We start from the raw sequence: 25,583 nt of genomic DNA on the forward strand, positions 1-25,583 counted from the left end.
GAGGTCCGTGGGGCCGAGCCATTCACCGGAGCTGCGTCCCCGCGGCAGCCACCCGGTCCCGGTGGCTCTGTCCCCCGTAGACAGGTGATCGGAGGCCCGAGCACGGAGGCTCTTTGAACATCAGCTCCAACTGGAGCTGGGGGGGATGGGGATGCTGGGACACGCGAGGCGTCTAGACCCCAGCTGTACCCGCAGGGCTCCCGGCGGCGAGCGCAGGTCTAAGCAGGGCGGCGACTTTAGTAAAGGGCATCGGTCAGCTCATGACGCATCCCGGGAGAGCAGAGAGCTTGGGAACCACCCTCAGGAACGGGGCGGCCCTGCAAAACCAGCAGTGTGGCTGCGCGAGGGGTGACAACAGCCCAGGTGACAACACTCCGGCCTGAGTATTGGGAGCTCGGCCACCGTTTGTCCCAAGAGCCAGATGTTCATCCTCCCATTGCAAGGGTTGAGCGGGGTGAGGACCATCTCCCGGGGCTCCTGTTGGAACGGATCCGACCCAGGGCCCTAAGCTTATCCTCAGGTCTGTGCGGGATCGTGTGCTGCTCCTCACCCCCACCCCCACCCCCACCCCCATGCACCCTGGAGTCACCTGTCACCCCTGACCTGCCAGGCCCCAGAGCCCTGGGGGCAATGACAGTAACCCAATGTCCTAAAATGCAGGCTCCCCTGAGGTCAAACCTGCTCTGAGCGGGGAGGGGGGGCTCGGGCCACAGTGGAGCGGACGCTCAGGTGTGGCCGCCTCTGTCGCCTGCATCCAAGCACCCAGGGGCACGCGGGGTTCCCCCCACACTCGCCCTCTCCAGCCCCACCTGCCTCCCTCTCCGCGGGGCCAAGCTCCTCAAGCAGCATCGCCGCCTGGTGCCGAGGGGCGTCACTAGGTCCTGCTCACAAACCAGCCTCCCAGGCAGTAAAGCCCACGCGTGTCTGCACGGCCAGGGGCTCCCCTCGCGCCTTCCCCCGGCCTGGGCTCTGGGTTCCACGCCAGCGACTGCCAGCAGCCGCTGGGGCCTCGCCGGCTCGTTCTCTTACCAATGGAGGTGAATGGGGACTGGCCCAAGACAGCCGTGCACCAAGGTCCCTTCCCTGCCCTCGGAAGCACCATGGGGTCGAAGATGCTGGTGTAGGACCCGCTCCAGAGTTCGGGTGCCCGCACAGATCGCTCCCCTCATGTTGGTCAAGCCCAGCTGAGGGGCACGATGGGAAGAGACCACATGGGGGAAGCAACTGAAGTCCGTCGGGCCATCTCTGGCCTGTCCTGATCCCGGGGGGATCATGGCCACCTGCTGGCGTCTCTGGGCCTCGGTTCCTCTCCTCTGTAAACCGAGAGGGTCGGAAAAACCTGTCCCTGATGACGATGCCACCCAGGTTGACAATGAATGGCCCCAGCGGCTTCTGAGAGGTGCCAATACACCCCAAGTACTATTTCTCTCCTTCACACTCCTGTTTCCAAATTTCCTATAATAAGCAGATGCTATTGTTATAATTTGGAAGGAAAACCAAATCCTGCAAAAGAACAAAAAAACGATGTCCCTTAACCTGGTGTTGCTGCCTCCCTACCCCTCAGGGCTTTGGCACCCTCAAGACACAGCGTGACCTGAGTTTGCAAAAGCCACCTTGTGTGGCAAGCCCTCTGCAGGGCACGGGGAGGGGCAGGGCTGCTGGGTGGGGCCGGTCGGTTCCAGGGCCCAGGTCCTGGCAACGTCAGCAGCACCCGGGTGCCCACTTTCTGGTTTTACACCCCACCCCCAGGCCTGCAGCTGGCCACGCCCATCACTTGGCACCATCCACAGTGGACTCTGGGGGGGTCTGATGCAGAGGGGCCGTGGGGAGCCAGGGTGGGACCAGGTGGGAGGGTGGGGCAGTGAGCATGGCATGGGAAAGGCCGGTCAGCCAGGCCAAACCAGCCACCCTTAGAAGACACCCCGTTTCCCAGGGCAGGGAGGCCCCAGCCCCTGCTGGAGAGCCTTGGGGGGATGACGGCGATTCCTCGCACCTGTGTCCCCCACCTGAGGCTCAGGGTCCCCGTGTACTTGCCAAGACCAGCAGCCTCTTGGGTAGAAGCTCCCTCGGGGGGGCCTCCCACCTCCCACCCACAAGGACTCCTGCTCCGACAGACCCATAGTCATTAAAAATGTTTTCTTGGGCAGGCCGGGTGGCTTGCATTAGCGCCGCCTTTGGCCCAGGGTGTAACCCCGGGGTCCTGGGATCGAGTCCCGCGTCGGGCTCCTTGCATGGAGCCTGCTTCTCCCTCTGCCTGTGTCTCTGCCTCTCTCTGGGTCTCTCATGAATAAATGAATAAAATCTTAAAAAAAAATAAAATAAAATAAAAATGTTTTCTTGAGAGAGGCGCCTGCCAAACTGGATACTTGGACGCAGCTAACAGCCACGGGCCGCACGGGGGCCTCGGGGACACACTGGATTCTGAATGAAGCAAAATCTAAAATTATGTGGGAGACCCGGATTCCTGAAAAGCAGGGCTAAGAGGCCAAGTATACCGGGTTCTGAGCAGGAGAGCAGCTCAGCTGTCCAGGAACAGGCCCGCGGGTTCCAGGGCCACGAGCACATGGTAGGTTTGTTGCATCCTCCTAGACCTATTTTTTTTTAAATTTAAATTCAATTTGCCAACATACAGTGCAAGACCCAGCACTCACCCCGTCCTGTGCCCTCCTTGCGCCCGTCACCCAGTCACCCCCCCGCCCCGCCCGCCCACCTTGTGCAGCCCTTTTGAGTGTTTCCTGGAGCTCTTACACTTACTTATGTTGAAAATAATGGGATGCATAGGCGGAGACAGAGCATTTTTAGGGCCTCAGGGGAAGAAAAGGAATATGAGGTTTTTAAAGACTGAAAAGCACCGATCCAGAAACAAAACTCCAGACGGCCGTGGAGCTCTTTTCCCATCCGAGCTTCCCATATTTCTGTCTTCTCTTCACAAGTGGCAAGGGAATGGACTGGTCTGGTGTGCAGCACGGTGTCCTCCAGGCTCTAGAAGAGGCACCTGCTACGTCCGTGAAAGGAAGCGGGTGCGGTGCTTGGGCGGGTCTCAAGGTCCAGCCCGGCTCCGTCCCTACTAGCGCTGCCGCTGGACACGGCACGTCCTCGCCGAGACGTCCCCCATTTCAGAAATGAGGCTACGACCTATTACACGGGGGGTGGGGAGTGAAGACCCTTCCCCCAAATGCCTGAAATAGTGCCCGGAATACAGTGGGTGCTCATTAAGTGCTGGTGCCCTCCCCAGCTAACGTACCCGTCCAACACACAGGGTCAGCGGGGAACGCGGCGCTCTCAACTCTGCTCTGTAACTGAGCAAGCCCCAGACTCGGAGCCCGGGAAACTCTCACCAGGCCGGCCCCCCGCCCCAGAGCCCTGCCCCCCCCCGCCCCAGAGCCCTGCCCCCCCCACCCCAGAGGCCTGCCCCACCCCCCTCCACCCCCCACCCTGCCCCAGGGCCCTGCCTCCCCACCCCCCCAGAGGAGGGCCACCAGCCTGAGGCCGGCAGCTCTCAGGGTCGCACCACGACCCACGATGGTCATTCGGGTTTTATTTAGGACAACTTAGAACACACGCACATCCGGTCTAGGAACAGAAATGTACAGCATGAGGCTTAAATAACTTTCGTACACTATGTACAGTCATCAGCAGAGGTACAAAACATATATACAACTTGTGCTAGCCGCATAGCGAGGAGGGCGTCAGCCGGGTGAGACCCCGCAGCCTGGGCACGGGGTGACCCCTAGAAAAGAGCTGGTGGCAGGGCAGGGCCCTGATTCACTTGGGGGGTCTTCTCTGACCGTCGGCTCCTCTTGGAGTTGTTCCTACTTCCCTGCAAAGCCCTCGGGACGAGGCCTGGGGGCCCACCGGGGCGCTGGGCTGGGCGGGGGACGAGGACGCCCCAGGAAACAGAGCTGTCCTCGTAGGTTCTGTCCTGGGCGTAGGAGTGGGAGCCCGAGGGCAAGGCCAGCCCCGGGAGGCCTGTGGGGCCACAGCCTGGGCTGGGCCGGGCCGCCGGGCGGCTTCCTGTCTGGGTTGGCAAACGGGCCGCGGCGGGGCCACTCGGGGGAGGTGACTCGCCGATCTCCCGCAGCAGCACCCCGGGCACAGGCTGGGGCCCGCAGCCGGGGGGGTGGTGCCCCAAGGGGCGGGAAGAGAGCAGGGCCTCCCTGAATCCCAGCAGTGGCCGCCTACATGGCCACCACCCTGGGGGGGGGGTGAGAGTCGCAGCGACAGTCTGCCCTCTACGGTGGCTTTGTGCTTCAAACGGCCCTCCGCCCGGCGACACCGCCCCGGGGAGGCAGCAGGGCCACCCAACCACGGCCACCCCAGGCTGAAGCCGCCGTCCAGACGGCTCCCGGAGCCACGAGGTCCCTCCCGAGGGCCTGGACGGGGCACCCGGGCCACCTCAAAGCCTGGGCGTGCCTCTCCTCGGCGATGCCCAGGCCGCGGCAGGTGCCACCTTGGGGACGCGATCACAGCCCAGGGCCCGGCCGAGGCACCTGCCGGCTGGGGTGTGCTGACGGCGCCGGCCACACGCAAGTTGCCAATGGGCACAAAGCCAAGGACGACGAGCCGCGGGCGCAGGACAGGCCGTGCTGGGCCGGGTCCGCGCGAGGAGCTGCCTCCCCAGAGCGGGGGTGCCCGGTGGGACCAGCCCGGCCCCGCCACCCGCCACCGCCGCGGCCTTGCCGTCTGTGCTCGAATCACAACCGTTTTGTGCTTCCGACCTTGAGGATGCCGGGGGCCCGCCCCCTCACCGTGTCCCTGGGCGTCCCTGTCCCGTCCCCGGCGCAGGACGCAGGGGCGCCGGGCTCCTGGAGCGCAGCTTCCGGAAGAGCTCGGGGCTCCCGAGGGACTTCAAGTTCAGAGTCCAAGGTAGTGGCCCGGACAGCGGAGCCGGCCCGCCGTGAGGTAGCTGCCCCGTCGGACCTCCCGCAGGCCGGGCACCTCTCGCTGGCACCGCCATGCGACCCCCGGGGGCCCGGCCGCCGCGTCCTGGGTCTCGCAGTCTGTGAACAGTCACGCACAGGGGGTCTGTCTTACAGGTGCAGGGGGGGGGAGGCGGCTGCTCCCGCGGGGGCCGAGGAGTGGCGAGCACCCCGCGGGGCTGGGAGGTGGCCTGGCCGGCGCAGGCGACTGTCCCCGGGTGCAGGAGGCCAGGCCTCCAGGCTGGTCCGACTCCACCGCCGGGTGCCAGGGGCCACAGCACAGCGTTCTCAGCCTCGGGGGCAGCTCCGAGCTGGGGGTGGGGTGGGGGCTCCCCGCCGGGCCCAGCAGGGACAGGCACGGAGGACACACAGAGCTACCTCCCGAAGGCCCCCAAGTCACTGCACGTCTCAGAACAGAGGTGGGCTCCTGGCCCCCCGGACGGGGACAGGACGGGGACGGGACGGGGACAGGAAGCACAAGGGCGGGCAAGGGCTGGGAGAACACTGGGTGGGGCGGGGCGGGGGGCGCCGAGACTCCTCCCGAGGCCCAGCCTGTGAATGCAGAATTGCCCCAACAGGGGGCACGGGCAGGCGGCTCTCCCCGCACCCCGGGCCGAGGCCTGCGCCCCAAGCGAAAGGAAACTCCAGGGACTCCTTCGTCACCGCCATCCGGCGGGGAGGGCCCGCGGCCCCGTGCCAGCTTTAAGGCTTGAAAATGTGTCTCCTGAATAACCAGAGAGAAAGCGGCCGGAAGGACCCCTGCTCTGTCGGGGCTGAACATCCAGGGGAGCCGGGGGGGAGGCTGGGCCGTCCGCACCGTCCCAGCCACCTCCCGGCAGACTCGATCCTCCGAGCTGCTTCCTACGTGGCCCCAACAGGCCTCGGGGAGGGGGGTCGCCCCGGGCCCCGGGGAGCAGCTCCCCCGCCTCCGAGGGGCAGCGGGCACATGTGGTGCCGCGGGCACGGCTGCTGTAAGGCTGCCCGGCCCGGGGTGGACGAAGGCACTGAAGCGTCAGGCGGCCGAGAGGTCGGGGGGCAGCGGGACGGTCCCTGGGGGCAGGGCTGGGGAGGCCCGAGCTGCGAAGCCAACAGAGGAGGGGGCCCCGGAGGGCTGGCAGGGCGGTTCCCTTTGGGACTCCCGGCCCCCCCAGCCCCCCGCGAGTGCTGAGGGAAAGAACATCCGGGGAGAAACTTCAAGTCAGTTTCCAGGAGGCAACAGCAAAAACCAAAAATTAAAATAATAATAATAATAAATTAAATAGCTGAAGTGTTTCTGACCATCTCCCCAAAGGAATTTTTTTTTTAGCAGCTCAACCTCGGCCCCATCAGAAAGGGACCCCAAGGAGTTGCCGGGGTCAACTGGGGGTGGCTGTTGGTGGCCAAGGGGCTAAGGGTCAGCTGCAGGGCCCAGCTGCCTACACCTGGTTTCCGTGGTTACCTGAGGACTATCGTTTTGGGCTCAGAGGCAGGTGCAGTGGCTCCAGAGGCTGGACGAGGGGATGTAGGGGGAGGCCTGTTCCTGTCGGGAGGGGCATAGCAGGGGCTGGGCTGCCTCCCCTCCCCTACGGGTCCCCAGCCCTGGGCCAGAGGCTTAAGGACGCAGGAGAAAATGTGGCCAGAGGGACGGCGAGGGGAGCCCCGGGGGCTGCGGGGAGAGAAATGGCAGGGGGAATGAATGCCCTTTGGCTTCACAGCTTAAATTCCTCCCCAACCTCCTTCTCTCCCCAAGAGGCAGGGGAGGGCCCAGGGGAAGAGCATCCCTAGGAAGGTCAGGGGAGAGGCCGGAGCAGGAGAGCGGCCTCGCCGATGCCCACACCCTGTGTCCCCAGGGCTGGGGGCCCCGTCAGACCACAGCTCCCCTTCTGTGCTGTCCAGGCTCCGGGGGGTGCCGAGGGTCTGGGGGCCATCCTCGGAAAGACAGCCAGGGTGAGGACTGCTGTGTGCTCCTAGGGTGGGCCACCGGGCAACCGCCGTACGCTCCAGAACTTCACCGTCAGGTCACTGGGGTGGAGGACAAGGGGGACCGGTCAGCTCTTGCAGGGGGCCCGGCTGGCTACCCCCAAAAGTCAAGGATGGGCCAGAGCCTCCAAACTCCCCAAGTGCGGCTGGGCCAAGGGGCAAGCATCGCTGGGGATGGCGGGCAGACCGCAGGGGTGCAGGGCTGGCTGCTGGGCAGAGGGAGAGGGCCTGCGGTCTCCAAGCCGCCAACGCAATTCTCGTCGTGGGTTTTCGTTGGTGGGGTTTTGTTTTGTCCAGGCCTGGACGCTCCCCCTCTGCCTTCGGCCACCTGGCACCCCTCTCCTGGGGAAGAGGGCGGGTCCATCCCCCTCGTCATGCTCGGAAGAGGGTGGGAGGAAGAGGGGCAGGCGGGCATTCACTCCGGGCCAGGCAGGGCATGGAGGGAGCGTAGGGAGGAGGAGCAAAATAATCTCATACCGTTGAGAAGCAGCTCAGACCGAGGCGGAGAAAGAGAGGGAAGAGGAAAGAGGGGAGGATGACAGAGGAGACGGGAGGGGGGTCAGGGCAGGGTGGTGGCTCGGCCCTTTATGGCCAGGACTCGGCGAGGAAGGCAGGGGGTGAGTCCGGGGACGTAATTCCACACCTTTACCCGGCAGTCACTGTTGGGGGAGAGAGGCAGACAGGCAGAGAGAGAGGAGAGGCAGGAGGAGACGGGGAGGGCGGCGCGGAAAAGGAAGAGACCCCTCTGAGGGGCTCCCCCGTGGGCCGGGGGCCTGGGCGTCCCCTGGGTGGGGACGAGGGCCGGGGCGGGGCAGGGGCGGGTCCAGGGGCGGCGGGGCCCTCTGTGGTCTGAGCTGGGCGGGTGGACGGAGGCACGGACAGGGGGCAGGACGCCAGGCCGGGGGCTGCGGTGTGAGCGGCAGGAAGGGCCTGCAGACAAGGGGGTGAGGCCTGGCCCGGGCCCAGCACCCTGCGGCTCCCCCGCCCCTCGCGGGCGCTCCTGGAAGGGTGGGCGCCGGGGCCTCTGCTCCTCCGGCCAAGCCCGCGGGGACACCTGAGGGGCCTCGAGGCGCCCCAGGGAGAGGGCTGGGGAGCCCGCGCTGACCCCCCTCCCGGCACCCACCTGGAGGCGGTGAAGATGTGCTTGGCATTGGTGCAGATGGCGTTGATGGGGCTGTCGTGGCCCCTGATCTCGCCGATGGGCGTGAAGTTATCCACGTTCCAGACCTTGATGACGCCCGCGCGGCAGGCGCTCAGCAGCATGGGGCGGCCGGGGACGAAGGCCAGGGCGCACACCCAGTCCTTGTGCGCATTGGGGATTTGCTGTGGGAGGAGCCGCGCGTGAGGCCTGGGGGCTGCTGGGGGGACGCCGGCGGGGGACGCCGCGCGGGGACAGCTGCCGGGCTTCCCTCCGGGAGGCGGCCCACCCCGGCCCCGCGCAAACTGAGATCCTGCACTGGTGGAGAAGCCTCCCGCCCTCCCAGGCCGATGCTCCAGGAAAGGGGACACGGGACGGAGCCTTCGAGTCAAACCCCGCGGCTAAGAGCAGCCCCTTCCCTGAGAGCAGCGGCAGGAGGTGCGGGGGAGGCTGCGGGGGAGGCTGCGGGGGAGCAGGGCACTGGACACACGGGCAAGACGGTGGGGAACAGGCCGGCGGGGGGAGCTCTGGGCCCAGGACCCCGGGTCCCCAAGGCCCTGCCTGGACTGAGGCCTGGCCTCACCCCCGCCCACCCCTCCCCTTCCGCCCACCGCACCTGGATGAGCTCCTGCTGCTCCAGGTCCCACTTCTTGATGCCATTGTCCCGGGAGCCACTGAACAGGATGTCTCCCTGGATGGCCAGACACTCGATGCCATCGTAGTGCGGGGGCTCGAAGTTGTGGGTGGGCCCTATGGTGCCCGTCACACACTCCCCCAACTCGAACATCTGCGGGAGGAAAGGCCAGTAGGGAGGGCCCGAGGGAGGCAGAGGGGAGCCGGGCCGCCCGCCCACTCCACGCAGCAGCCCCGTGGGCCCCGGCGCCTGGCCCAGGAGGGGCTCCTGGAGGGGCCACCGCTTCTTCCAGGACAGCGGAGTCCGAAGCCTGGGTCCTGACCCTCCCCAAGGGGCCGGGGGCAGACTGGCCTATGTTAACAGCTCAACGTGCAGCTCATATGGAGAAACGTGGGTCTGCGCTGGGAACCTCCTTTTAAGTTTCTTTTTAATAAATAAAGCATTACTTGTATTTGGAATACGGACATTATAATGCCCGCCACCCGGTTTCTCGGCTTTCCGGTTTCTGACTGTGGACGTAGGGTCTTCAATGACACAGTCGGGGAGCAAACAAAATCCGTGTTGTCTGGTATCCTTTGTGTTTTGCTCGCCTTCCATCAGTTGTAGTAGGTACGGGGCAACCCGTTCAGTGGGTTTTCCCTCATTTCTGTGGCTGCTACTCCGCCCTTCGACGCTGAGGTCACTAAGTTCTTCACCATTTACCAAAATAGGGCTGCAGTGTCCTTTCTGCACGCACTCCTCCCTCTTTGGGGTGCCTCCCTCAGCGTGCATCTCCCCAAGGCTCCCGAGGCCCGGGGGTGGGTGGGGGGAGGGCAGGAGACACGCAGAGAACGCTCCCCGCCCCAGGCCCCGAGGGAGGTACCTTGACGTAGTGGTCCTTGGAGCCGGTCACCACCAGGTCGTGCTGGCTGGCGGTCTGGGTGACCGTCAGGCACATCACGGGGCCGATGTGGCCAGTCAGCTTGCCCACCGGCTGGAACCTGCGTGGGGAGAGGCCGGGCCGTGGGGGGACGCCGATCGGAGGGAGCCCGGGGTGGGCGCGTTGCTGGGGGTCGTGTGCCCGGATGGGCTGGCCCGGCCAGGGCGCTGTCCCTCCCCGCAGAGCACGGTCAAGGGCCTGGACAGGAGCGGCCTGCTGCCCCGGGGGCCTCGAGGTCAAGGGGCCCCGAGCGGCGAGCCCCGGCACCCCCCGTCACGCCCTCCCGCGTCCCCCGCACCTGCTGAGCTCCCAGATGCGGACGGCGTTGCCCGAGGCGGCGTACAACATGGTGCCCGAAGGGCTCAGGGCGATCTGGTTGATCTGGTGCTCGCCCTGGGCGCTGGTGATGGCGCGCGTGGACGTGGCCGCACAGGCGTCCCCGGAGCTCACCTGGCCCGACGACCTGCGCAAGCCAGGAAGGCGAGGTCAGAGAGCGACGCGTCCGTCCGCGCGGCCAGGGGACCGACCAGGCCTCGCTCAGGCCAGCCCGGTAGCCCCGTTCTTCCAGGAAGCCTTCCCTGACTGCCGAGAGGCCCAAAGCCCCTCCTGCAAGTGTGGGCTCGGACCGGGGACAGAGGAAGGCGGGAGCCCCGCTCCTTGGCCAGCGCTGGCGTCCCTGATCCCGACCTGGGTGTGCGACTTCCCGCCCCGTTTCCACCTCTGCGAAAAGAGGTGGTCATTTCCCTTCTGTTTGCTCTGCTTCTTTGGTTTTCTTTCGCTTTTTATTTATTTGTTCTTTTGCTTTTTAAAAATGAAAAAAAAAAAAAACTACTCTTCTAGAGCAGTTGTAGCATCACAGCAGAATCGAGGGGACGGTTTCCCACATCGCCCTGTCAAACGGCTGGTGACACACGGTCATTACGCTCTCAGGGGAGCTTCACTGCCCTGAAAATCCCCCGTGTTTACTCCTTTTTGAGGAGCAAGTTAACAGATGACAGCTCATGATGGAAACATCAGGATGAAGCACGGCTTCGGCCGGGAAACCGTTTCATTTTGCGGGGCCCTTGCCTCACTGTTGTCTGTCTGCCTCACACGGTCAGGATCAGGGATGAGGACCAGCTCGGGGGCCCATCTAGGCAGACGGGATGGGAGTGGGCGGCCACACACCGGCCCCACGCTGGCTCCCCTTTGGGACTCACAGGGGGACACCAGCACGCGCCAGGGCCAGGGCCTGGGAGCTGAGATGAAGCAGGGGGCCAAGCAGGCCACAGGCTGACCCAGGATGCTGCCCTGGATGCCGCCCCCCAGCCCCGGGATCCCACCTGGCCCCTCAGAGTCCAGTCGGATCCCATAAGGGCCTCTGTGCCCACGTGACCCGCCTGGGCGATAATCCTGAGTAGGTCACCTGGTGCCCAGCCCACCCCTGCGAGCCAGCTCGGCGAGCACCTACGTGAGGGTCCGAATGCACTTGGCCGAGTCCCGGATGTCCCACACCTTGATGTAGGAGGTCGACACGGAGAACACAAGCCCGGAGTGGCTGCAGTACTTGATGGACACCACGTTGTTGGGGTGGCCCTTGAGGGCCGCGATCTCCTGGCCCGTGACCAAGTTCCACATCTTACAGCTGCGGTCTGCGGGGAACAGGGAGGGAACCACGGGAGGGCAGATGCCGGTTAGCGGGGGCTGCGGGGGTCGGGAGAGACGGTCCGGGGGCATCTAGAGGGAGCAGCCCCAGGTCCGAGGGAGGGAAAGACGCGCTCGGGGGTCCTCAGGCGGTGCGTGCAGAGAAACCCAGGAGAGGAGTCGGTTACGACTCCAGAGCCGGGGCTTCTCAGGCAAACGGGGTACAGACACAGGTGCCCCGGCTACCACGGAACCTTCAGCCTTTGCTGTCTGTGCCCACAACTGCTAATCGCTGGCAAAGTCGGTGGACGCGCGGCCAGCACATCCTTCGGGGAAGACTTGGAATCATAGATCCGCCCAGATGCACAACTCGGCCCCCCCCGCCAGGCCAGTACAGCTAGAACGGTCTCCGTCAGCACGTCTACGGGACAGCCGTTCTTCCTGCGGGTAAAACGTTCCTGATTCTGTTGCTGAGATTAAGTCATCATGACTTTGTGGAGTCCTGCTCCAGATCACAGGGGTTTCTCGGCTACAGGGGCTGGAGTGGACGGCGGTGGGCAGTGGGCAGTGGGTGGGAGGGTAGGAGCGCTGGGGGGGCTACGAGTGTTGGGGGGGTAGGAGCGTTGAGGGGGTAGGAGAGCTGTGGGGGTTGGAGCGTTGGGGGACTAGGAGCGTTGAGGGGGCAGGAGCACTGGGGGTAGGAGTGTTGGGGGGTAGGAGCGTTGAGGGGCTATGAGTGTTGGGGGGTAGAAGCATTGGGGGGTAGGAGAGTTGTGGGGGTTGGAGCGTTGAGGGCATAGGAGTGTTGAGGAGGTAGGAGTGTTGCGGGTAGAAGCATTGAGGGGGTAGGAGCACTGCGGGGTAGGAGTGTCAGGGGGTAGGAGCGTTGGGGGGTAGGAGCATTGGTGGGCTAGGAGCGTTGGGGTAGGAGTGTAGGGGGGCAGGGGCATCAGGGGTAGGAGTGTCGGGGGCAGGGTGGGGTGTCGGGGGGACAGGGGCATCAGGGGCAGGGGAGTGGGGGGGCAGGAGCATGGGGGGTAGGAGCATCAGGGGGCAGGGGCGTCAGGTGTCAGGGGGACACGGGTGTTGTGGGGCAGGAGTGTGGGAGTGTAGGATCATTGGGGGTGTAGGGGCGTTAGGGGTCAGGGGTGTCAGGGTGGCAGGGGCATCGGGGAGCAGGGGCGTCAGGAGTCAAGGGTGTGGGGGGGCAGGGATGTTGGGGCATCGGGGGTCAGGGGTGTGGGGGGGCAGGGGTGTCGGGGGTCAAGGATGAGGGGGGCAGGGATGTCAGGGCGACAGAGGCGTCGGGGGGCAGGGGCATTGGGGGTCAGGGGTGTCAGGGTGGCAGGGGCATCGGGGAGCAGGGGCGTCGGGAGTCAAGGGTGTGGGGGGGGCAGGGATGTTGGGGCAGCAGGGGCGTCGGGGGGCAGGGGCATCGGGGGTCAGGGGTGTGGGCAGGGCAGGGGCGTCGGGGGTCAAGGATGAGGGGGGCAGGGATGTCGGGGCAACAGAGGTGTCGGGGGCAGGGGCATTGGGGGTCAAGGGTGTGGGGGGTCAGGGTGTGGGGGGCAGGGGCGTGTGGGGGGCAGGGGCGTCGGGGATCAAGTGTGAGAGGGGCAGGGATGTCGGGGCGGCAGGGGCGTCGGGGGGCAGGGGCATTGGGGGTCAGGGGTGTGGGGGGGCAGGGGCGTCGGGGGTCAAGGATGAGGGGGGCAGGGATGTCGGGGCAACAGAGGTGTCGGGGGGCAGGGGCATTGGGGGTCAAGGGTGTGGGGGGACAGGGGCATCGGGGGTCAGGGGTGTGGGGGGGCAGGGGTGTCGGGGTGGTCAGGGGTGTGGGGGGGCAGGGGCATCAGGGGGGTCAGGGGTGTGGGGGGGCAGGGGCGTCGGGGTGCCGGGATGAGCACACAAGCTGGGGCACCTGAGAAGCTCCCTGAGGTTTCGAGGGAGGTGGGCAAGGGAGCGCTGGATGAGCCACAGGGGCAGCTAAGGGACGTCGTGCGGGCGCCCAAGATGGGGAGCGTGGAGCCACGCAGGAGCCGCGAGACAAGGTGGCGAGCACGCTCACCCCACATCCTGGCGCGGGGCTGGTGTTTTCCCCTCCGCAGCCGCTCCGCCAGGGCAGCGGGGTGGGTGGGAGAGCCTGACCCCCCCAGGCGGGCTCCACCCACCTTTGGATCCCGTGAACAGCAGCTCATCCGTGGCGTCCAGGCAGAGGATGGGCTTGGTGTGGCCCTCGGCCATGGAGACGCACTGCAGCGGGGCCGTCCTCGCACCCTTGGCTCCTCCGACGGGGGTGATGATGCCCCTTCCCGGGAGAGAGGGAGAGAGGACACACCTGTCAGCCGGGAGACCGAGGCCAGGCCGAGGCAGGTAAGAGGGGACGGGACAGACGGGGACTAATCCAGAGAGCCGGCCAGATGCCGTGACGTCTGAGGGCTGGAAGGGTCTGCGCCGGCGGGGAGGGCCTGTCTGGACAAGAACCTGTCAGTCACCACCCGAGCGCTCCTGGGGAGCAAGCCGCGTGCTGGGCACAGCGGGCTGGAGGGGACTCGCCCCCCGACGCCGGCCTGACCCAGAGCCCGAGGCAGAAATGCGCGGGGGCCCGAGGGCCGCGCTGGCTCCTGCAGGGAGCGAGGACGCCGGGTGCCCCCTCCAAGCACCTCGGTGCCCATATAAGCCTGTGGGTGACTTCCGGGGCAGGCGGGGACCCACACGTGCACACCCACGGGCCCCTTTAGGACCTGTACCGTTAGACCCGTGACTCGTTTACAAAGGCCCAAATCCCTTTCGGGACCCCCCACACACACCAAGCTCAGCTCTGAGTTAGGGACGTCTAGGGCCCCCGGAGACATGAGGCCGTCTACACCTGCGGAAGCACCTCCCTGCCGCCCACGGACACTCTGGGCGGGAGACTGAGGCTTGTCTTCAGCAAGCAGGGGGTTTGTTACACCGGCCTCGGGGAGGTTCCGGGGAGCGATCTTTTCTGGGTGAGGGGCCCTGGCCGGACTATGTGCAGGTCTGAAAATGTGTCCTCGTTCTTTGCCGGAGACAATGCTGTTCCCGACAGTGACGCTGTGGCCTGTGGTCTGCTGAAATGACCCGCGTGGCACCCACGGGGCTTCTCACGGCCCCATGGACTCAGCCAGGCCCCCTGCAAGGGCTGACAGGGCCAGCCCCCGCTAGATGTCACATGCACGTGAACTGCCCCCAAGCTGCCCCAGCTCCCTGCTCTGACCCTGCTCTGGGCCCAGCTGTGCGTCTGTGGGAAAAGCCCAGGCGGCCGTGGCAAGCATAGCACCAGGTAACCCTCCTCGCTGGGGGAGGCTGGGGGTGGTTAGCTTCCGGAGGTGGCAGTGCCTTGCTCCCCACCAGGCAGGGTTGCAAAAACGTCACCGGCCGGGCCAGGAGGCGCGGGGAGCGGTGGGCACTCTGGGAGAGCTGGGGGGGGCCTGAGCCCAGCACGGACCACCTGCCCCTCGGGAGCCCAGGCCCACCGGGTCCCAGGACATGTTCCTCGTCACGGGGTGCTGTGCTGTGGCTGGGGAGATGGCCCTCTGGTCATCCCAGCAGCTGGGAAGGGTCCGCGAGCCGAGAGAGGCGGGCGGCAGGCCCCAGCCTACCCCGGGCTCATCTAGAGGAGCCGAGAAGCCCCTCGCCCGCACGAGCTGAGCAAGGCACGGATGCCGCAGACCCCCGCCACCCTGCCAGCTGGGCCCCGCGGGCCCCCACGCCGCGGTCCACGGCCCTGCCCCTCACCCAACCCCTCGGCAGGGCTCGGGGTCCCAGCCCCGGCACCCCCCAGGCTCCCATGCTCTCCCCCTCCCTGCCCAGGTGACAAGGAGAAGAGAACAGCGCCTGTGGCAAGCAGCTGTGCGCCCCTCCCCAAGCCCCCAGCTCCAGCCGGGCCTGGGCCTGGCCGCCGTGAGGCCCGCGGCCGCCCCGAGAGCGAGGAACCATGGGGGGGGGAGGCAGGCAGGGGGGGCCGCATGCTGAGGACACAGGTGTGCAGGCGGGAGGGGCGGTGCAGCGGGGCACAGGGGGGACAGCAGAGAGTGGGAGCTGGGGCCAAGACGGGAGACATTCTGTGTGTACCTCAGGACCTCCGACAAAGAGGAGTCGCTGTCATCAGACCTGGGGAGGGCAGAAAATTAGCTGGATTAGGGGACAGAGGAAAACACACGAAGGGAGGCAGAGGCAGCAGCAGCTGGGAGGTCAGAGGGCGGGTTATTCTCTTCAGGGGCAGCGGGAGGAGGCGGGGGGGGGGACAGGGCACTGGGGGGCAGCAGGAGAGGAGGGGGCGGGCCGCACGGGTTCCCCCCGGCCGACAGGGCAGGGGCGAGGAGGGGGCCGCGGGAGACGCGGGAGGGCCGGCCCCACTCTCCGGAGAGACGTCTCAGGTCGTGGGCCGCGGCGGGTTCCAAGCCCCCGGCCGCCCCCTCGTACAAGCTGGGGGCACCCTGCCTGTCCCCCGCAATGCCCCTACGTGCCTGAGGCCTAAGGAAGCCATCCCTGCGCCTACCCTTCCGCGGGGGCTGGCTGCTTCCAGCGATTCCCCGGGATCTACTTATTTGCAAAGCCCACTGTCCCCAGCAAGCCCCCTGGGAGGTACCCGCACGGGCCCCCAGACCCGGCCCCGGGATAGGACCGAGGTCCGTAAGCCCACGAGGCTGGAATGGCCAGAGCGCCAGCTCAAGGCTTCTGGGGAAGGGACCTGTGCTTTGCAAGGGTCTGGTGGGCGGGCGGCACGCTGGGTGGCGAGCTCCGGGTGCGGCGCCCTCCTCCCCGGGTGGGAACTGAGCCAAGGTGGGTCTGAGGAAGGGGCAGTATTTGACCCAGCGAGAGACGTTTCGCTTGGGGGAAGGGCTGCTGTCAGGTACCAGGTGCAACAACGAGCACCTTCTAGCCTGGGCCCCCCGAAATGACAGCACTGCACGCCTCCCCCCTGCCAGGGTAGAGAGAGACGCCGTTGGGGGAGCCAAGAGAGGAGCCCTCTCCGAGGCTGCAGAGTGGGAGAGGGCCCGAGTGGGTCCAGGGAGGAGCACGTGCGGGATGGGATCCCCGCTGTCCCGACGCAGAGTCCCACTGGGGGGACACAGGAGGGAGCAGTCAGGGGCGCCCGGGCTCAGGGCCCAGGGCCTCCCCTTTCTAGGTGAATGTCCTTGGGCCTCCTGAGGCCTCATTTCCTCCTTCTGTAAACGGGGAAGGCAGTCCTCGTGGCTGACGTGCAGCCCACACGAGCCACATACGAAAGCAGGGTGCACAGCGAGGCGCCTTCCGGAGGCGCGGGCTGCTGGAAGCCCCGCTGACGCTCCGCGGGCACAGCAGCCCCACGGGGGCCGTGATCGTGGGCTGCGAGCTTCCTGCCGCGTGAAGGCAACAGGGGGGCCTCGGAGCGCGTGAGGCAGGAAGGGAGCGGCTGAGGGAAGGGGCTTCAGGGAAGGGTCCAGGAGCTAAGGAAGCAGCAGGGGAGGATTCAAGGCGCAGTTCCGGGGAGTCCCTGGGGGGCCTGACCTGCACGGACCTCCCCCCGACTGCCCCCATCCCCGTGCCTCCTGAGGTCCCAGCATGCTGGGGGGGGGGGAAGGGTGCACAGTTAGAGCAGAAAAGGCAGAGATGCCGGCAGAGGCGCTCCAGAGCCTCGTCCCTCAGAGGCTGGACGGCGTGGTTCGGGGTGCCGGCTGCCCCAGGAGCAGCCCACCTCGTCAGCACCCACCCCCCCCCGGCCCACCCTGGCTCTTACTTGTCCAGTGCTGACCCCTGGCTCTGATTACTGGTGAGACGAGAGAAGACGTTGCGGTCGTTGCGGGGCCGGGTAGGAGGGGATGAGGGGGGCGTGAACCCGTCCGTGGACCTGGTGAGCGGGACAGAGCAGCATCCGTCAGGGAGCGCCCCCGCTGCCCGCAGGCTCCCACCCGGGTGGGAGGGCCTGCAGGGCGGGGAGGGCCGGGCAGCCACGAGGAGCCGGATGCCACACCTGGGAATTCATTCACCTGCTCGCGACCGCCTATCAGTAATCCCAAATTAACTCTCACAGGGCTTTGGGGGTCACTCCCAGACACTGAGCGGAACAGCGGAAAATTCGAGTCCCCAAATGCACAATCTCCCAGCGGAGGTCAAATGAGGCGAACCTCTGCCTTCCTGCCCTCCAGCTGTCAGCAAGCGGCCTTCCTGTGGTCTATTTAGGGCCACGTTTTTTGCATCTTTGTGCTTTTCGCTGGTGATTCGCTGTCTAAAACGCCCCCAAAGCCTAGCGCGGCAGGGCCGCCTGGCAGGCGTGTAAGCACGTGAAGGCTGCGACGCATCTTATGGAGAAAATACGTGGGTCAGAAAAGCCTCATTCAGCTGTGAGCTACCGTGCTGTTGGCTGGGAGTCCAGTGTTCGTGAGTCCACGGTACATATTAACCGAGGAGTCTCGAGACAGAAACACGCACAAAAGACAGTTCTGTGTTGACGGGCTCGTGAAGAGCCCCCAGGAACCTAACTCCGTACCAACCCGGGAGCAGTGGTCCGTATCTGCTCGCTCAGTGTTCACAGCGACCTGATAGAAGGCAGGTACCGCGAACATGAGGACTGGCCGCATCACGAGGGAAGAGCCGGAGGCGGCACGGCGCCGGCCCGCTCCAGGGGCGCACCACCCCTCTCTTTGGGAAGCTGTCAGTAGGTTTGGCCTAAATGCCCCCTTCCTTTGATGAGTCTTCATGAGCGCGACCTAAGTCCCTCAGACTGCAGCTCAGGTGTGTTCTCTCAGTTGGCGGGTGAAGAGACGGTCTGTGAGGCCCCAAGTATACAGACATCCATGCAACGCCTCCCCACCGAAGGCCCCCACCATGGGCCACTGGCCCGGGCCTCTGCCCAGGCTTTGGGCTTTTGGGGCTGGGAGCTCGAGCAAGTCCCCCTGTCTCCTACCAGGTCGGGATGCAAGAGGTCATCCCGAGCCCCGGCTCTTCTACTACTTAGTTGTGTGGCCTGGAGAAAGCCATCGAACCTCTCTGAAAATTAAGTCTACAGACCTGATGACCCTGGAGGCATCGGTGATGTGTAGGCGCTCTGCAGGCCCCCATCCTACGGGCGGCTGACCACGTAGAGCTTTGTCCGCCATTCCGCAACCATCTCCCGGTATTTCTTTAAACATCTACACTCCTCTTACACGGCAAGAACTTAGAAAGGGCCGAGGCCTCCCAAGGAGCCACGGTCACAAAGAGGAGCTGAAGCACATCGGTACGAGGACTAGTTTAAGCCACTACAAAGCCACCAGCGTTGAGCCCCCGTCAGCCAAGGGCGTCCGGCAGCGGGCTGGGCCGTCCAGTTCAAGATGCTTACGGAGACTGCTCCCGAGCCCACACCTGACAGGATGGGGAAGGGGCCACTGCGGGGGAAGCGGAATGACCCTAGTGAGACTGGCCCAGATTACAGTACGCACGATGACCTACAGGGTAGAGCGTCCCAGCGATCCCTGCACCCCAGGACGAAACGAGTCGCCGAAACTCTGAAACGTGCTCTCTCTCACCTAATGGGCTGCCCTCGGTCATACGACTTCCTTCGGGTCAGAGGGGATGTCTCCGTGCCTCGAGACTGCCGGGGGCTAGAACAGAAGGCTCCAGTGAGGCCCAGACCTAAGGCCCTGCCCGCCCTCCCCCACACCTGGCTCCCTCCTCCTTACAAGGTACTGCCCCTCGTGGGCAGGCTGATGGTTCGCGAGACCTTGTCCCGGTAGTAGGGGTCTCGGACGGAGAAGCCCACTCCGTCTTCTTTGATCTCAACGAGGGAGGCCAGGGACTTGGTGATGTTCTTGGTGGAGATATCCAGCGGGGGACCCAGGCACTCGGCCGACACGGCCTTCATTTGGGCAGACAGCTTGGGCTCACCCTGGGAATGGAAGGACTGGGGTGAACCAACCCGCCCGGACATAAAGGGGAAGCCAGGGGAACTGTAACGAAGGAAGTGATGCCTCTTGGCCTACGGTAGAGCCACCGACGGAAGACCCAGGCGGAGAGCACCCAGAGGCGTCTCTCAGGGCTTCTGGAGAAGCCAAAGCAGCTAAGAGGGTTTTACTACCCTTATCCAGACTCTGCAAACACAGAATGCCCAGATTGACCTTTTTGCTGGTCACCACCGGTCGGTTTGTCCAAAAACTATGCACAGCCCGCTGTTCCCAGCATGCAGCCCGCCCCCCCCCACCACTTCCCTGTTTCATAAATCCTGATCTTGGTTCAGACGACTAACCCATCACCTGGGGGGTGAACTACCCCACTGCTGATTCCCACACTGTTGAGTCCATAATCTGTATGGCTCGAGGCCTGGACTTACTCGTGGACTCAGCACGTGGGGCAAAGTCTTAGGTGGGGGACGGGGAGATTTCTGAAAGCAGGGCCTCTGGCTCTGGTCCCATCACCAGGCAGTGACTCCAGCCATTTCTCCCACCTTCCCCCCACCTCAAGAACAATGGGCGATGACTGGATAGACATGTGGGCACCTCCCAATTCCAACCAGGGCAGCTCCATCCTAGCTGGAGGAGATACTGGGTCGGGGCTGGGGAGTGGGGAGGGCGGGGAGGGCAGAGGCCCAGGACGGCGGACACCAGCCTATGGGGAGTCTGGCCCCCCTGCGGTCTGCCTTCCCGTGGTGCTCACCTTGAGCTTGAAGTCGTCGTGGCTGGTGGAACCTTTCATGGTGAAGGACTGGGAGAAGCTAAGGAAGAAGCAGAGGGAGTTCAGGATGCTGAGAGCCTGGGCCCTGGCTCCCCGAGCCTTACACTCGTGGGTTCCACAGAGCCCCCAGACCTAGGCTTAGCTCTGGAACCCCATGCCCCTCCCTGGCCCCGGCCCCAGGTGCATGCTGTAAGCCGACCTCTCGCTCTCGACTTGGACACTCACCTCCCCTCGGAGAACTCGGAGATCTCCTCATCGGTGCTGGCATAGCCATTCTCTGTGGGAGGCGGGAGGGAGGAGGGTTGAGAGGGTCCAACAGAGCGAAGGGAGAGGGGACGGCCTCCCTCCCACATCTCACCCACGGGGACCGGACGGGGGCTCTGAGGGGGTCCTGGGGAGGTGAGGGTCCCCCTAGGGTGGGAGCTGGGGAGCCTGGGAGGAGCCAGGAGCTCCAAGGCGTAGGCCACAGGCGCCATACCCTGCTGCACGTTGTAGATGAGGGCCTGCAGCTCAGGGTGTGCCTCCGCCTTCTCTCGCAGGGCATCCAGGAGCAGGTGGTTCTGGGAGGAACCCGCTATGTCTGTCTGCCTCAGCCGCCCCTCCAGCAGCCGGATCTGGGCCTCCTTCTGTGCCACTTGTAGCCCCTGAGGGCAGGGAGCCAGGCCTGGGGTTACCCTCCCCAGCCTGGGACTGTAGGCACCCTCATCACCAGCCTCCACATCCTGTGCCCAAGACACTACGGGGGGGGAGGGGCCCTCCTGTACATCACCCTCGCACCCACCCCAGGGTGGCAGAGGATGGAGGCGCCTGTGAGCCTGGGACTGCACCCCCCCCGCCCCCCCCCCCCCAGGTGAGCGGCTGGCCCACCTTGTCGATGGATGCCTTGAGGAAGTTGTCCAGCAGGAGGCGGGCTTCGGCCAGGGAGCAGGAGCTGATGACCACTGATGTGTCCGTGGAGTCCAGCTCCTCCTAGGACGGAGAGGCAGAGACCCTGTCACTGAGGCTGCCCCCGGCCCGCATCTCTCCTGCCTCCGCCCAGGCTAGGCCCGCTGGGCACCTTGGTCTCCTCCAGCTGCACGATGGTGGCCTGGCAGTCGGTGATGCTGTCGTTTATATAGTCGATGTTGGCCGCCAGCACCTCGATCTCCTCCGCCAGCTCCTGCAGCCCCTTCTCCTCCTCCGGGCTCTCGGCCTGCAGCCGCTCCCGCTTCCTCCGCAGCGCCTCCTGCAGGAGGAACAGCTCCTCCCTTTTCTGCAGGGGAGGGTGACGGAGAGGCCTCAGGTGGCTGCCCAGCCCTGCCCACCGCTCCCCTCGGGCCGGGTCGGGATTCCAGAACGGACACGAGGAGCCGGGTGGAAAGGGGATGAGGCGGTCTGAGGAGCCAGAGAAGGCAGGAGGGCCAGAGAACCGGCCGAGCGGACATGGGACGGAGGCGCAGGCGGGAGCCCCGGGCTCCTGGCGGCCAGGCCCACCTTGATGAGCCGCTCCATGTCAGCCTCTAGGTTGACGATGGTCATCCTCTGCATGACGATGTCAATGATCCTCCGCTCCAGGGACTGCCACTTGAGCCTTGCAGCCTTACTGAAGCTCTGGCTCGCCCCCTTCTTCTGGAACTTCTTTCTGGGAGACAGAGGCAAAGGGAATTGGTTGGGAGCACTCCCCTTCGTAAACATTCCTTTCAGGTTTTCCGTATGTATTTTGTAACTAAACACTGTTAATAAAACACGTTCTTTTGGGGGAAACGCATTTTTAAAATCATTTTATTAACGTTTTTCATCACGATAAGTGTTCTCTTCAGTCCCCACTCCCTGTGTCCCTCATCGCCCCTGCCCACCTGGTTAGGAGCACCCTCCACCCCCGCACTCCTCCCCAACCCCGGAGCTGACGGCCACGGGACCCTTCACAGGACCACACTTGCCCTGCGCTCGCCTCTCCCCGGTCCCGCCGCCAGGGCCCCACGCCCTCTGCCCACACCGGCCTCACCTGGCAGGACGGGTGCCGTTGACAGCAGGCGCAGGGTGGTCCCCCAGGAAGTGGTTGATTTTGCGGTTCCACTGGCGCACGATGCTGGAGACAGAGCGGGCCCCTGATTCGGCCTCAGAGGAGGTGGTGCTGGCCGACACCTCGGCCCCCGAGTCCAGCATGGGTGGCTTCCGTCCCGCACGCCCGGCCACCCGCTCAGACATGGGCTTGGCCAGGCGCCTCAGCGCTGAGACCTAGGCCCAAGGAGAGGAACCCAGTGAGCAGGGTGCCTGGAACCCATGAAAGGGCCCCAGCTGGGGGGTCCCAGATAGGGCAAGCACAGGGGCTGCTCTGTCCTGGCCCGAGCTTGGGCCTGGGCAAGAGTCAGGGGCTCCCTGTTTGATGTGAAACGAACACAAGACACTTCCACCTTCTTATTTGAGATCTCAGGCCTCTGGGACCTGAGCCTGCAGCCCTGCCCAGGCCTCGGCCCTGCAACAGGCCTCACGCATGCTCTGCGCCGCCGCGTGCAGAGAGCAGGGACAGCCAGAGCCACCGGCGGGACTTGCTCCCTCCCGGCCCCGGGGGAACTCAGGTCAGGCGCAGGGTCTCATCACCTCCTGGGTCTTCCTCCTCAGGACCATTTCCTGCTGCCGCTTCTGGGACTCCAAGGCTCGGATCTGGAACTGCGGGTGAGAGAAGGGGGTGGGGGTCCACGCTTAGGCCCCACGGCCTGGTCCGCCCGGCTCTGGAGGCGAGAGCCTGGCTTTGGGGCTGATTCTCGCTCGAGCAGCCAAAACTTATTGATAAGATGGGAGCCTGAGTCTGGCTCCCCCCTTCCCGGAGGTCGGGGCGCAGGGCGTGCCCTCAGCCTCTTGTCCACACCACGTGTGGTTCTGGCTGCCTGTGACCTGGGCGACGTCCTGCCTCTCTGGGGCTCGAGGGCCCCCCGGCCCAACACTAGAGGGGGTGGACCGGAGGCCTGCCGTGTTGTGCCCTTCCGGGCCCTGCTGCAAGTGTGACTGTCACCGCTATGGTCGTGGGAGCCAGGGCCCGCCAGGGCTGCCCCTCACCTCCTGTCGCCGCTGCTCCTTCTTGAGCTGAGCAATCTCCCGGTTCCTCTTGGTCTCCACCAGCCGCCGTCGCTGCTGCTCCTCACGCATCTGCTTCATCAGGGCCACCTGGGAGGGGCGGGGTGCTGGGGGTGAGGCGGGGCCCACACCGCCGGGGAGGGCCTGGCTGGGAGGATGGAGCAGCACTGGCGTGGGGCTCAGGGTCTGCCCCTACTCCTGCGCGGGACTTGAGCTGCACCCTCTTGCTGACCTGGGCACCCGGAGGGGGAAGGGGGGCCTCGCTGCCGGCCCGGCTGAGCAGGTGCGACCACTCGGCAAGCTTTACCCCTGCCGCTCGCTCGCACACGTCACGGCCCCTGGTGGCCCTTTCCCAGAACCACCGTCCTGTCCTGAGTGTGGCCATTCGACGACCAGCCCAGGGTCGCGGGAGGCAGGTTACCCCGCCTGGGTGGAGCACTTTTCTCTCTGCCACGGACAGCTGAGCGCCAGGCAGGGCTGAGGGGACGGTCAAAGCCACATTCCAGGGCCAGGCTCACGGGACAACGGTGTAAGCCACCAGCGCGTATCGAGAACCTGCTCTACGCCAGGCAGCGCTCTTGTGACAGTCATGGGCGGGGAGGCACGGCCGTTCTCGTTTTATAAACAAGGAAAGGAACCTCCGGGAGACAAACAAACGACTTGAGAGTCACAAAGCTGGTTGGTGAACGGTCAGAATTTGGCCCAGGTCATTTTGCCCCCAAATCTAGCTCTTACTATAGCCCCCGAGATGCCAGCTGGCCGGCCCAGAGCAAAGCCAGTGGTGAAGCGTGGAGAGCCCGGAAGCTGGGGTGGGCAGAGCTGTGGCAGGTGCACAGAAACACCAGCAACGTGGCCGGAGACGCCCAACCCGACAGACAGCCGCGCACCCGGGGCCCTGCGTCTGCCCCTCCGGCCACGTCCTGGTGCCCAGAGCGCGACAGTGCAACGTACGCAGCAGGGCCTCAGACACTTCCCAAGTGACAGGGAAATGAGTCACGGGGAGGTCGGTCCTTCCCCGGCCACTGGGCCTCAGACGCAACCAGGAATGTCACCAGCTTGCGCTGCCCTGAGGACAGTCTTGAGGACGCTGCCTGGGAGGGAGGGAGGGAGGGAGGCTCTAAGGGGGTCAGGCCTGGTGGGGAGGGCTCCTCTCTCCAAGCACAGGCTCTGCAGGGATGAGTGTACAAAGAGGAGGGCTTGCCGCTGCCGGGTCTTCAGGGTCCCGAATGCGTGTTTTCCCAAAGGCCTGGCAACGAGCGCAGCCGCCCAAGCCTGAGCCGAGAACCGCGGCCTGCTGGAAGCTGCGGGCGAACCTGAGACGTGGTACCCGCTGGGGCCAGGCTGGGGCCAGGGGTTAGAGGCTCCTGGGGAGGAGCGGTGTCCCCCTAGACGGGGGGGGGCATCTGCCCAACTTTGCATGCCTCATGTTCCCATGCACAAAGCAGGGAGACGAACAGGACCGGCTACGCTCACCACGTTAGGCAACCAGCCTAGAGCCCGGCGCAGTGAGCATCCCTACGGTGCTAACCGCGGGTATCACTGCCCAGGCAAAGGCTGCCCCCCACCGGGCCCCATAGCTACCCGGGGTCCCACCACAGGGCGCGGGGGTGAGAGCGGCCCTGGAGCTCCTCAGCTGGCTTCCCCCAGACTAGGCCCCGGCTCAGAGCACAACGTCCGGGCCCAGGACAGGCTGAGTCACGCCACGCGGCTGTGTGTCAAGGAGACCGTCCACACTCGCCGCGATGATTATTTTTTTAACACGGTGAGTGGGTTCTAAGAGGACATCGCAGGGCCGCCCCCGGCCCCTACCTTGGCCTTCTTCATCTCGGCCACCTCGGCCTGCAACTTCTTCAGCTCCCTCTCGTAGCGGGACTGGTTTTTGAGCAGCCTCGCGTGCTCCTTCTGCGCGGCCTGCAGCTTCTGCAGGTCCCGATTCATCTCCCGCAAGCGCTTCTCGTAATCCGCCTTGATCTTGTTGGCCTTCTCCTCCGTGTAGCACTCCATGGTGCCTGCGGGCGGCAACAGGTGCCTGTCAGCCCTGAGCGCCCCCAGACGCTCCGGGCTCGGAGGGTGGGTGGTGGGGAGCAGGCGCCTGGCTTCTAGTGTCACTGCAGGCCTTGGGGCACGTCACAGCCCTCTGCGTGCCCGTTTCTTATTATGCAATGAGGGGATCGGAGTGGAAGATGCCGAGCTCCCTGCTCCGACATCCTAGTGGACCTAGACGGGGTGTTTTTATCTCAAGGTCTCTGGGCCCCCCAGACACCAGCTTCCTACGAGGGTCCCGTGGGTCACTCCTGCTGGCTCGGTTCTGACCCATGACTGGAGGAGGAAAGGACCAGGCCAGGGGGGAGGAAAGAGCTAGTAAGAAGGCAGTGACGTGCGCCAGAGCAGAAGCAATACGCTGTTCTCTGTCCTTGACCTTTGCTGCCCGAAATGCCAACAGGTGTCTCCACGGAGACGCGTAGCAGACATCTCCGGCTTAACAGGCACAAAACCAGACTCCCAATCTCTGTCGCCCTCAGCCCAGCAGGCTTCCCCATCTCCGCAGACGTCACCACCACCCTTCCAGAACCTTGAAGCCTAGAGACATCCTCGGCTCCCCTTGTATCCTCCACCCCACCGATAAAAACTTTTGTCTCTACCTTCAAAATGTGTCCAGAACGGGGACAACTCCCCACCACCTCC

At 65.2% G+C, this 25,583-nt stretch overlaps 1 protein-coding gene across 7 annotated transcripts in view; it reads right to left on the reverse strand.

Moving 5' to 3' along the window:
• Window positions 1–3,521: 3,521 nt before the first annotated feature.
• KIF21B (kinesin family member 21B) overlaps window positions 3,522–25,583 on the reverse strand; it is a 47,718-nt gene continuing 25,656 nt past the window's right edge. For 2 of the 7 annotated variants that reach the window (XR_008663682.1, XR_008663680.1), the window contains exons 15-36: window positions 24,708–24,907; window positions 22,881–22,988; window positions 22,425–22,493; window positions 21,829–22,061; window positions 21,318–21,465; window positions 20,902–21,096; window positions 20,712–20,813; window positions 20,323–20,488; window positions 20,070–20,121; window positions 19,827–19,884; window positions 18,857–19,062; window positions 18,704–18,778; window positions 16,936–17,046; window positions 15,288–15,326; window positions 13,364–13,500; window positions 11,020–11,200; window positions 9,868–10,032; window positions 9,513–9,630; window positions 8,633–8,803; window positions 8,002–8,201; window positions 7,356–7,537; window positions 3,522–6,920 (exon numbers count right to left, since the gene is read on the reverse strand). Coding sequence is in view for 3 of the 7 variants with exons in the window: in XM_055319499.1 (XP_055175474.1) it covers window positions 6,866–6,920; window positions 8,002–8,201; window positions 8,633–8,803; window positions 9,513–9,630; window positions 9,868–10,032; window positions 11,020–11,200; window positions 13,364–13,500; window positions 15,288–15,326; window positions 16,936–17,046; window positions 18,704–18,778; window positions 18,857–19,062; window positions 19,827–19,884; window positions 20,070–20,121; window positions 20,323–20,488; window positions 20,712–20,813; window positions 20,902–21,096; window positions 21,318–21,465; window positions 21,829–22,061; window positions 22,425–22,493; window positions 22,881–22,988; window positions 24,708–24,907 (2,789 nt within the window). In the remaining 4 variants the exon portion in view is untranslated. The remainder of the gene's footprint in view (window positions 6,921–7,355; window positions 7,538–8,001; window positions 8,202–8,632; window positions 8,804–9,512; window positions 9,631–9,867; window positions 10,033–11,019; window positions 11,201–13,363; window positions 13,501–15,287; window positions 15,327–16,935; window positions 17,047–18,703; window positions 18,779–18,856; window positions 19,063–19,826; window positions 19,885–20,069; window positions 20,122–20,322; window positions 20,489–20,711; window positions 20,814–20,901; window positions 21,097–21,317; window positions 21,466–21,828; window positions 22,062–22,424; window positions 22,494–22,880; window positions 22,989–24,707; window positions 24,908–25,583) is intronic. The other 5 variants (XR_008663683.1, XR_008663681.1, XM_055319499.1 and 2 more) reach the window with 3 other exon arrangements.

This window comes from Nyctereutes procyonoides, unplaced genomic scaffold (assembly GCF_905146905.1).
Source record: "Nyctereutes procyonoides isolate TBG_1078 unplaced genomic scaffold, NYPRO_anot_genome, whole genome shotgun sequence".
Taxonomy (NCBI): Eukaryota; Metazoa; Chordata; class Mammalia; order Carnivora; family Canidae; genus Nyctereutes; species Nyctereutes procyonoides.